The sequence below is a fragment of the Diachasmimorpha longicaudata genome, chromosome 4 (assembly GCF_034640455.1).
Source record: "Diachasmimorpha longicaudata isolate KC_UGA_2023 chromosome 4, iyDiaLong2, whole genome shotgun sequence".
Lineage (NCBI taxonomy): Eukaryota > Metazoa > Arthropoda > Insecta > Hymenoptera > Braconidae > Diachasmimorpha > Diachasmimorpha longicaudata.
Genome location: NC_087228.1, coordinates 2155304 through 2165565, shown reverse-complemented (window position 1 = coordinate 2165565; position 10262 = coordinate 2155304). Strand labels below are relative to the sequence as shown.

At 42.4% G+C, this 10262-nt stretch overlaps 1 protein-coding gene across 1 annotated transcript; it reads left to right on the top strand.

Moving 5' to 3' along the window:
- The first annotated feature begins 5307 nt into the window (after positions 1–5307).
- On the top strand, positions 5308–6558 carry LOC135161338 (uncharacterized). Its single transcript, XM_064118815.1, has 2 exons — positions 5308–6090; positions 6169–6558. The coding sequence occupies exons 1-2, from the start codon at positions 5310–5312 to the stop codon at positions 6399–6401; spliced, it is 1014 nt and encodes a 337-aa protein (XP_063974885.1). The 5' UTR covers positions 5308–5309; the 3' UTR covers positions 6402–6558.
- The last annotated feature ends 3704 nt before the right edge of the window (positions 6559–10262 follow it).

The following is a 10262-nucleotide window of genomic DNA, read 5'->3' as shown; positions in this document are numbered from 1 at the left end:
TCAGTCCGACTCCCCTGCGCCTGCGCATCAGTCCGGCTCTTTTGCGCCTACGCGTCAGTCGGTTTCTTCTGCTCATCCGCATCAGTCCGATGCCTCTGCGCGTGCGCGTCAGTAGGATCCTCCTGCTCCTTCGCATGAGTTCCACTCCTCTGCGCCTGCGCATCAGTCCGACTCCCCTGCGCCTGCGCATCAGTCCGACTCTTCTGCGCATGCGCATCAGCTCGATTGCTCTCCGCCTGCACAGCAGTCCAATTCCTATGGCTCCTGGAGCAAAAAGGGCCTAGATTTGGGATCACACCGTTTTTCGTCAGACAGTCCGATTCTTCTGCTCATGGGTATCAGTCCGATGCCTCTGCGCATGCGCATCAGTCCGATTCTTCTGCTGCTGCGCATCAATACCACTCCTCTGCGCCTGCGCATCAGTCTGATGCCTCTGCGCGTGCGCGTCAGTAGGATCCTCCTGCTCCTGCGCATCAGTTCCACTCCTCTGCGCCTGCGCATCAGTCCAATGCTTCTGCGCCTGCGCTTCAGTCCGATTCTTCTGCACATGCGCATCAGTCCGACTCCCCTGCGCCTGCGCAGCAGTCCGATTCTTCTGCGCATGAGCATCAGTCCGACTCCCCTGCGCCTGCGCATCAGTCCGACTCTTCTGCGCATGCGCATCAGCTCGATTGCTCTCCGCCTGCACAGCAGTCCAATTCCTATGGCTCCTGGAGCAAAAAGGGCCTAGATTTGGGATCACACCGTTTTTCGTCAGACAGTCCGATCCTCCTGCTCCTGCACATCAGTCCGATTGCTCTCCGCCTGCACATCAGTCCAACTCCTATGGCTCCTAGAGCAAAAAAGGCCCGGATTTGGGATCACACCGTTTTCCGTCGATATCTTTGGAAATATCATAGCTAGGACAATTTGGCTGGCGCCATTGGATTCGTGAGACGGTTTCCGATTTTTCTATGGGTCCGGGAATTTTCTAAAGTCGATTTTTTTAGTTTTTCGCGTTTTTCTCGGCTCCTGGGCCTCCTAGAGCAAAACGGGCCCTGATTTGGGATCACACCGTTTTTCGCCCATATCTTTGGAAATATCATAGCAAGGACAATTTGGCTGGTGCCATTCTATTCGTGAGACGATTTCCGATTTTTCTAGGGGTCCGGGAATTTTCTAAAGTCGATTTTTTTAGTTTTTCGCGTTTTTCTCGGCTCCTGGGCCTCCTAGAGCAAAACGGGCCCGGATTTGGACTCATACCGTTTTTCGCCCATATCTTTGGAAATATCACAGCTAGGACCATTTGGCGAGCGCCATTGGATTCGTGAGTCGATTTCCGATTTTTCTACAGCTCCGGGAATTTTCTAAAGTCGATTTTTTTGGTATTTCGCGTTTTTCACGGCTCCTGGGCCTCCTAGAGCTAAACGGGCCCGGATTTGGGCTCGTACCGTTTTTCGCCCATATCTTTGGAAATATCATAGCTAGGACAATTTGGCTGGCGCCATTGGATTCGTGAGACGATTTCCGATTTTTGTAGGGGTCCGGGAATTTTCTAAAATCGATTTTTTTAGTTTTTCGCGTTTTTCTCGGCTCCTGGGCCTCCTAGAGCAAAACGGGCCCGGATTTGGACTCATACCGTTTTTCGCCCAAATTTTTGGAAATATCATAGCTAGGACAATTTGGCTAGCGCCATTGGATTCGTGAGTCGATTTCCGATTTTTCTACGGCTCCGGGAATTTTCTAAAGTCGATTTTTTTGGTTTTTCGCGTTTTTCTCGGCTCCTGGGCCTCCTAGAGCTAAACGGGCCCGGATTTGGGCTCGTACCGTTTTTCGCCCATATCTTTGGAAATATCATAGCTAGGACAATTTTGCCGGCGCCATTGGATTCGTGAGACGATTTCCGATTTTGCTAGGGGTCCGGGAATTTTCTAAAATCAATTTTTTTCGTTTTTCGCATTTTTCAGGTCGCCTGCGGCTCGTAGAGCAAAAACTGCCCGGATTTGGTATCACACCGTTTTTCGTCAGTCAGTCCGATTCTTCTGCCCATGCGCATCAGTCCGTTGCCTCTGCGCATGCGCATCAGTCCGATTCTTCTGCTGCTGCGCATCAATACCACTCCTCTGCGCCTGCGCATCAGTCTGATGCCTCTGCGCGTGCGCGTCAGTAGGATCCTCCTGCTCCTGCGCATCAGTTCCACTCCTCTGCGCCTGCGCATCAGTCCGATGCTTCTGCGCCTGCGCTTCAGTCCGACTCTTCTGCGCATGCGCATCAGCTCGATTGCTCTCCGCCTGCACAGCAGTCCAATTCCTATGGCTCCTGGAGCAAAAAGGGCCTAGATTTGGGATCACACCGTTTTTCGTCAGACAGTCCGATCCTCCTGCTCCTGCACATCAGTCCGATTGCTCTCCGCCTGCACATCAGTCCAACTCCTATGGCTCCTAGAGCAAAAAAGGCCCGGATTTGGGATCACACCGTTTTCCGTCGATATCTTTGGAAATATCATAGCTAGGACAATTTGGCTGGCGCCATTGGATTCGTGAGACGGTTTCCGATTTTTCTATGGGTCCGGGAATTTTCTAAAGTCGATTTTTTTAGTTTTTCGCGTTTTTCTCGGCTCCTGGGCCTCCTAGAGCAAAACGGGCCCTGATTTGGGATCACACAGTAGTAAGTGGGCACGATTGGCGAATTTTCTTCCAGGAATCGCCCCCCTTCCCCCCTTTTTCCAGACGTGTCCGAACACGTTTTCCCCATTGTCCTTTGAGGAGGACGTCGCCGCTCTAGGGCCCCCTGGGGTGAGGGTCCCCAAAAAATGTCATTGTTCGACAGGAAGTGGGTGGTGGGTGGGTGGCAAGGAATGCGGGCAGGTCCCAAAACGCCTGAAAGCATTCCATTGTTATGCAATGGAATGTCGTTCACGTGTTAAGGGAAACTGGCCCATTATTTTTTTTTTTAGATGGAGGATTGCGCAATGCCCTGGCATGAATGGCGCAGTATATGAATGCTTTTTTTTTTACAGGTTTTTTAGGGTAATAAATTTTCCCTTTCTATGGAAGACCGTTGGAAAAATTCTCAACGATGTCTCCTTTTTTTTTGACTATGTTTTTCTCTCTCTTTTAGTGCATGTTGTTTCCTTTTAAAAGGTTTTTTTTTTTATTTAAAGATAAAAAATGTTTTTTGCCTTCCGTCTTTTTTATACCTGAAAAGATGTTGAGGGTTTTTGTAATAAATAATTAAACATAGGGTTTAAATTTCATCTTTTTTTTTATATTTCATAAAATCGTAGGTTCCATTTTACAAATGAGTTACATAAAATCATATGTGTATGGTTTTTCAATATGAGGGCATTCTGTAAGCCCCTCCCGCGAATTTATCCAAATAATTGTAACAATTATGGAATAATTCTCCAAATAATTGATACAAATAACCAAGATTTTCGTGGGGTATTGTACGTCGAAGATCATCGCGAGCCAAGAGATAAATTTCCTCGAAATTTACGCGTATGCGATGATGAAGATCCTCCGTGGCAGGCATTCTATTATAATCCATATAATTCATAGCAATTCCTTTAATTGATTGTACAAGCGATTCCTTATATTCCTTGAGAGGCAATGTCTCCAAGAAATCCAGCCACTGATTAATCCATGCAGCCTTGTTTTTCAATGTAATGATGCTCTGTCCCATCATCATTATGGGAGTCTGATTTGCATCATCATTGCGAACAAAGGTCACGCAGGGATTTTCAAAACTGCGGTGGAATTTCACGTTTATGGCCCCAAATTCCTTTGCAGGTAGATTGTGGTTGATCTTTGGGTGGAACTTCTCAGGGTCAAAGTAATCGGTTACAGCATCCAAATCGTTGAAAAAAAGGGTCCATTCTTCTCGTGTCATTGACAATATGGCGCGTTTCGGGCGTACGCCCATAAATTGCACAACCGGGACGAATTGACCGAAACACGTAACTTTTAAGCCGACACGAATTTGTTTTGTCTCTGATCTATTCAAAGATATAACTTGAGACAAGACCACATGCTGTTCAGCATCACTGAATCCCTTTTGTTTGTTGCTCTCCATGTTGAAAAAATGAATGGATGAAATCAGGACGACTGAATCAAATCCACCGCGAGCACCCGCGTTTTATAGCGCTACGTATGAGAGTGGAGGGGGCAGAATCCCCCACTATACGCATGACAGACCTATAACCGTCACACATTATCCCCCACCGCAGGGAGTTCTGCGGCGGCGGCGTCACACATGCGCCCCACTTTCGCGGTTTTTGTATGTTGCGCGGTACCCCCACTCTTACCATGGAACCTTCCTATACCGATTTTTTTTGTTAAATCGAGTGACGCGTTTGTTGTCATTCGTTAAAAGGCATTGCAATAGTAAAAATGTCTAAAAACTTTGAAAGTTACGATTTAGAGTCCCTTAAAAAATATCTCGCGGGTCGCGAATCGTATGAGGGACGACAAAAGCCTCAATTTCGCCAGAAAAGAGTACGCGTATGTGTTGATAAATATACCGATGATGATTACCTAGATAGTGATGACATGTGCAGTCCAACAAAAGCGCGGAAAATCGCGATAGGGTCAGGATTGGAATGCGAAGTGGAAGATTTCCTTGTTGATCCTTCTTGTGTATGCAAATATAAATTTCTCGGTGAAATATGGAATAAAATCCATATCAGATATCGCAGGGATAAATTACACTCTCAAGATGAGGGCATAGACATGTGTACGACTTTTAAAGTATGTTACAATGAAGAACCTGCAGAATCTAATAAAGAAATCGAATCGAATTTTCAAATGAGATATAATCCTCCATCCTTGAGAAGCATTGCAATCGCGAATTTATTAAATGAAAAGAAATATGCGAAAAATGCAAAAACTTTGGCTGTGGTTACTAAAGCAATTGTGCATAATAGTGATGTATTATTATATAAAATGTCGAAGTCAAATGGTTTTTTCGACTGCATAGAACACACAAGATTATGCAAAGCAGGAGTGGGGGAAAAACTCTATTGGTACTACTTTTTTAGGGCGTGTGAGGAAGAATATTATCTCCCTGCGGGGGAGGAGACATTGGTCTACAAGAAAGGAAATGGGCCAATCATTGACCTTTCCTTTCAATAGTCAACAAATGCAAAACAAGTGGGGGGCGAAAAAAAAGGAAAACTCGAGCATCCGCCCCCATCAGGTATGCAAAGGCCCCCCCACCAAGGGCAAATCTTCAAAAAAGTGTGGAAAACTTAGCCCCTCCTCCTCTAAACTAGGGATGCATCAAGGACCCCAGTGAGATCATTTTACTGCATTTACGTTTTTTACGTCAAAATGACATCAAGTCAAATGAACTCATCTCCAAAATCCAGTTATCAATCAGGTTATCAGCCTGGAACTTTTAAACCTAAAAAATCTAAATATGGTGGAAACAAGGCCAATCAAAACGGAATTAAGATAATTAGTGATCGTGTAGTGCAATATAACAGTGATGAGAAAAGATCAATTGAAAAAATAGTGAAAAAAGTGAAACTCCAACGACGTGAAATTTCCAAGACAGCCCCTGTCATAAATATTGACTTTGACCTCCAAACGGTTGAAAAGATGAAGAAAAAAAACTCAACCAGACGATTGGGCCATAAATCAGCCGGTAGCACTCAAAGTGGTTCTAAAATCCTGAAAGTCAATAATAAAAAAACAAGTGAAATCATGCAAGTGAGTACAGAAGAAAAAAAGTTATGGATTAATATGTTAGAAAAAGATCTTGATTTATTCAATCAAGTGAACTACATTGATAAGAAAAAGGATCTGAATAAAATACAGGCTCGCGAAAAACGTTTAAAACTCGCGGAAAAAAAGAAGGCCGACTTTATCGCTCGCGAAAAACGTCGCGAACTAGCTAAGGAAAAACAAAGACAATTTAGAGCTCGCGAATCAGAAAAAAATCGATCCAAGGACAACACATCGAAGGATATCATCCCTGAGCCCATGATGGAATTGGATTCATCGATCGAGATCATTCCCAGCACTCCATCAGTCATCAATTTAATCCTGGAACGCGAGGGTGAAGATGCTCAGCTTGGACCATTGAATTTCGCGACCTCAACCCCGAAAAGTAAATATTCAATCAATCAATCATATGAATTTTGAGATTAGATTGATTTAAGCTAATCTTGTATTTTTTTCATTTCAGAACCGCGAAAAACTATCGAGGAAATCGAGGCCGTTCTAGTCGCGTTGGGCGCGAATCTAGAACAAAGGAATCGCGAGGACGATTACGAAGGGCGATGGGCTCCAACGCAGCGCCAAAAAGAGCTTGATCAAATTGCGATGCAATTGGATCAAAGCGGGGATGATGATGATGAAGGATTGGTCATCCAGAGTCTTGATTTCACCCCGTTATCACCCAGTAACCGTTCGGGTTAAAAATTCATTAAACATGTCTGTATTTTTTTGAATACCTGAAATAAAAGTCATACATTTTATTGCATTACCTGTGAGTCTTGACTTTTTTTTTATTGCTAGGCAAGACCCAATATTCCCTCTCCTGTCCCCAGCCCTTTTTTTTTCACGTAGAAGCTAGGAGAAATTTCTCTCTCGCTTCTTCTTCGTCGGCGTCCTGTAGTCTTTCGTTTATTGTCTCTTTCCTTCTCGTTGTTTAGAGGGTTTAGAGAACAATTTTGACTTTTTCCTCGTCTTTCCTACATAAATCCTTACCCTCATCTCCCTCTAACTTACGGTTTAGAGGGTTGAGGGCGAATAGTGGGGCAGAAGTTATATAAACCGTGAGGTTCCACTACTCGCCCTCTTTCACCATCACCATCCCCGACGACTAGTGCCTCGTCAAGTTTTAGTGTTTTTTTTTGTGTTTTTGTTATTTTATTTTAAAAAAATGGTGAAGGTGACGTGTGCAGGAGCGTGCCAGGAGCACTTGGCCCGCGAGGTAAGTTTTTACATATTTATTTATTGCATGTTTTTCGTTGGGTTTCGCGGTTTTCTGTGTTTTCGTGGCCGCGGTTTGATTTTGGGGTTTTGTTATTTCACGTCCACGTGTTCTTGATGTTTTTATATCGCGTATTTTTATATTGTTTAAATGTCGACCCGTCGTGGGTAGACGTTTCGCGTTTTAAAATTTCACATCCGCGTATTTTTTTTCATTTCAATTTTTGTTGTTTCAGCTTTTAATTTTTCGTTTGTTTTAGTTTTTTAGTTTTTTAAATTTAGTTTTGCGGTTTTTCGTGCGTTTTTGGTTGTTGTTTTCGTTTTTTCGTTTGTTTTAATTTTTGAATTCATTGGGTTGTTTTTATTTCTAATTCATTTTTTTTTTTACAGATGCAGGCAACCAGGAGGGAGAGGGCCTACCTGCGGGCGGCCAACGAGTGGCTGCGGTGGGAGGACGCAGAGGGTGAAACCCTGGAAGGCGAAAATATTTTCGCCATCCAGGATTTGCACGCCAGGGCCGCCAAATGGTTGGCGGATTCGGAGGACGAGGAATATCTGGTGAGTTGGGTCTCTCTGTCTCTCTCTCTCTCTCTCTCTCTCTCTATTCCCTTTATCCCCTCTAACCCCTTCCTGTCATTCCTTTCCTGAAATACCCCCCTTTTTTTCCTCATTTTCTTATAATCATAGATATATTTAATATTAATGTGTTTTTTTCTTTTTTGTTTACAGCACGGAGCTCGCTGGGAGGGAGGTGTCGGCCCAGACACCCCGAGAGCGCGGTGGGTCCGCGCTCTGAGGCGCGAGGCGCGTGGCCTGGAGGCCGAGGGCGAGCAGCCGCTCGCTCTATACGACGTGAAGGATGCCTGGGCGCTAAGGATCCTCTTCGGGGAGGAGCCCACTCAGCCAGACCTGACAGAGGAGAATTGGGACCTGGAGCAGTGGGACTGAGGCCACTGCCCCCCCCCTTCCCATTTAATTTTAAATTAAAAAAAAAATGTATTTTTAATTTTAAGTTTTTTGAATAAAATTAAATTTAAAAAATGAATATTTTCTTGTGTGTTTATTTATTTATTTCCCTTAGTTTTAAATTATAAAACAAAACCAAAAAAAAAAATTTTAACATTTAAACAAAAAAAAAATTTCTATTTTAGATTCAAGTTTTTATTTTTTAATAAAATTATGTAATAAAATTATACTTCCCTTTAGTTTTAAGTTTAAAATAAATTGTAGCTTAGTTTTAAGTTTTTTTAAATAAATAAATTTTTTTTAAATAATTGTTTTCTGTTTGCATGATCCCTTCCCTTACTTTTAAGTTTACATATTAAGAACTTATGTTACATTTAAGATTATTATTTTAAAAAAAATTGTATTTTAGTTTTAAGTTTTTTTTTTTAATAAAAATATTTTCAATAACCATTTGTTGTCCTTCTTTTTAAACATTTCCTCCTTTTAATTTTAAATTATTATTAAATAGGAATTGGGTGGGGAATAAACTCAAAGGGAATCTTTTTTATCTAGTTTTTATTTATTTATTTATTTATTTTTCATAGATAACATACATTTTTCTTACGCTAATTTTCATTTACGCGGGCCGCGGGGTTTTGAAACTTTGTATTTCAATTCGAAATACGAACGGCTGAAAACCCGCCCCGTCAAAATTGACGGTGGCGCCCCCCTGACAGTCGGTAACCCCTCCCACAAACGTACATTCCCAGAATTCCACAGTGTCGGTAAAACCGTAGGGCCGCCTCCTGACACCAGGAGGCTCTGCGCAAATGTAAACACTGTAGGGCCCATTTTTTTAAAAATTAATATCTAATGAACAAATAAACTTAAAAATATGTAATTTGGATATTAATTATCAACAAACGATTCCCTATCCCTTAATAATAACTATTCGAGTCTACAAATAAATATTAAGCGAGTGAAGGAATAGCCCCTACTCATTAAATTGTTTAATTAATTATTAAATAATGCAGGCCTACAAACGTTTTTCGTGCATAACAATATTATACAAAACTACTACAATCAATCTAAATTGATAAAATACTTAATTTTCAAATAAACAGTGCGCGCCAACTAGCAGCGGTTAAATCGCGGTTTTTTGAAACCATAGGGCAGTGTCGCGAAACCATCAAGCCGCCGTTTTGGGCCTGTCGCACGTACGATCTTACTCTCAGGTTTCGTGATGACGTCATGATACACTGTCCGACGAATACCATGATAGTCGATCTGGTAGGGATCTGCTTTATCGACAACGAGCGCGCGAATCGAGTCGTAATGAATTTGTTTACGCGATTCATAATTCAGTCTAACCCCTTTTATTTTGCTAACTTCCGCAATACTACCGTCCGGTTTTTTTACGCGATAAGTATAAAATTTAGGCCCCCCAGAGACAAAAGAAGTAATGAAACTTCCTTCTCCGTAGCCCTCTACTTCGTCGGTCAAATCCCCTAGAAAATTCCCTAGCGGTAATTCATTTGATCCATCGCTGACGTAAATTACCGAATCTGTATCATAATATAAAACACGTTCTTGCTGTTTTTCTAGATAAGAATATAGTTTTAGACGCGCGTGAGCGGTTGTATAAGCCGCAATAACGACATTAGCCTTAGTGGACATTTCCGCGGCCTCGTTTAAATGTTTCCAGGACATGAAGAGAGTGTCGTTATCGACAGGAACAAGTCCTGTTACTTCAATTTCAGGATTAAACATTATATTTGCAAATTCCTCATGTGTTCGAATAATAGCTTTTTTTGTCAAGTTCTCCCTCTCCCCAAATTTACCCCAGAGACAGTTTAAACAAAGTTTTGCTACGGCTCTTAATCCTGCATTCTTTTGAATTTTATCTTTGTCAAGTTTTATACCTTCTCGCGTCTCATATTCAGCAATATATCTATTCTTTGATTCATCATCTACACACTCAGCAGGCCAATCCGAAGCCTCTTGTTTTATTTTCAAAAAAGTGTTAATGTATTCGGCAAATAATCCACCTGTTCGCGTCACAGGATTATAACGCGTAGTACTCTTATACTCCCAAAGCTCACTGATTTCTAATATTTTGTACCCCATTTCTACGGCTTTACGAAGTTCTGGAGCGACCCAAGTTCCCAAAAATTCGCGATCAGCGGGATCATCATGAGGGCAATTGTCTTGTACAAGATCATCGCAGCATGATCGACAGAGAGGGAACAGTAACTTTCCATGGGCTTTCACTGGTAAAACAGGGTGAAATAATTGACGAGGGGGTAAAACGCGACATTTCACGAGACCTTCTATCCGCGAAATATTATTATTAGGGCATATAAGCTGACAATCACGCCCCACATGGACAGTGGGATGGCC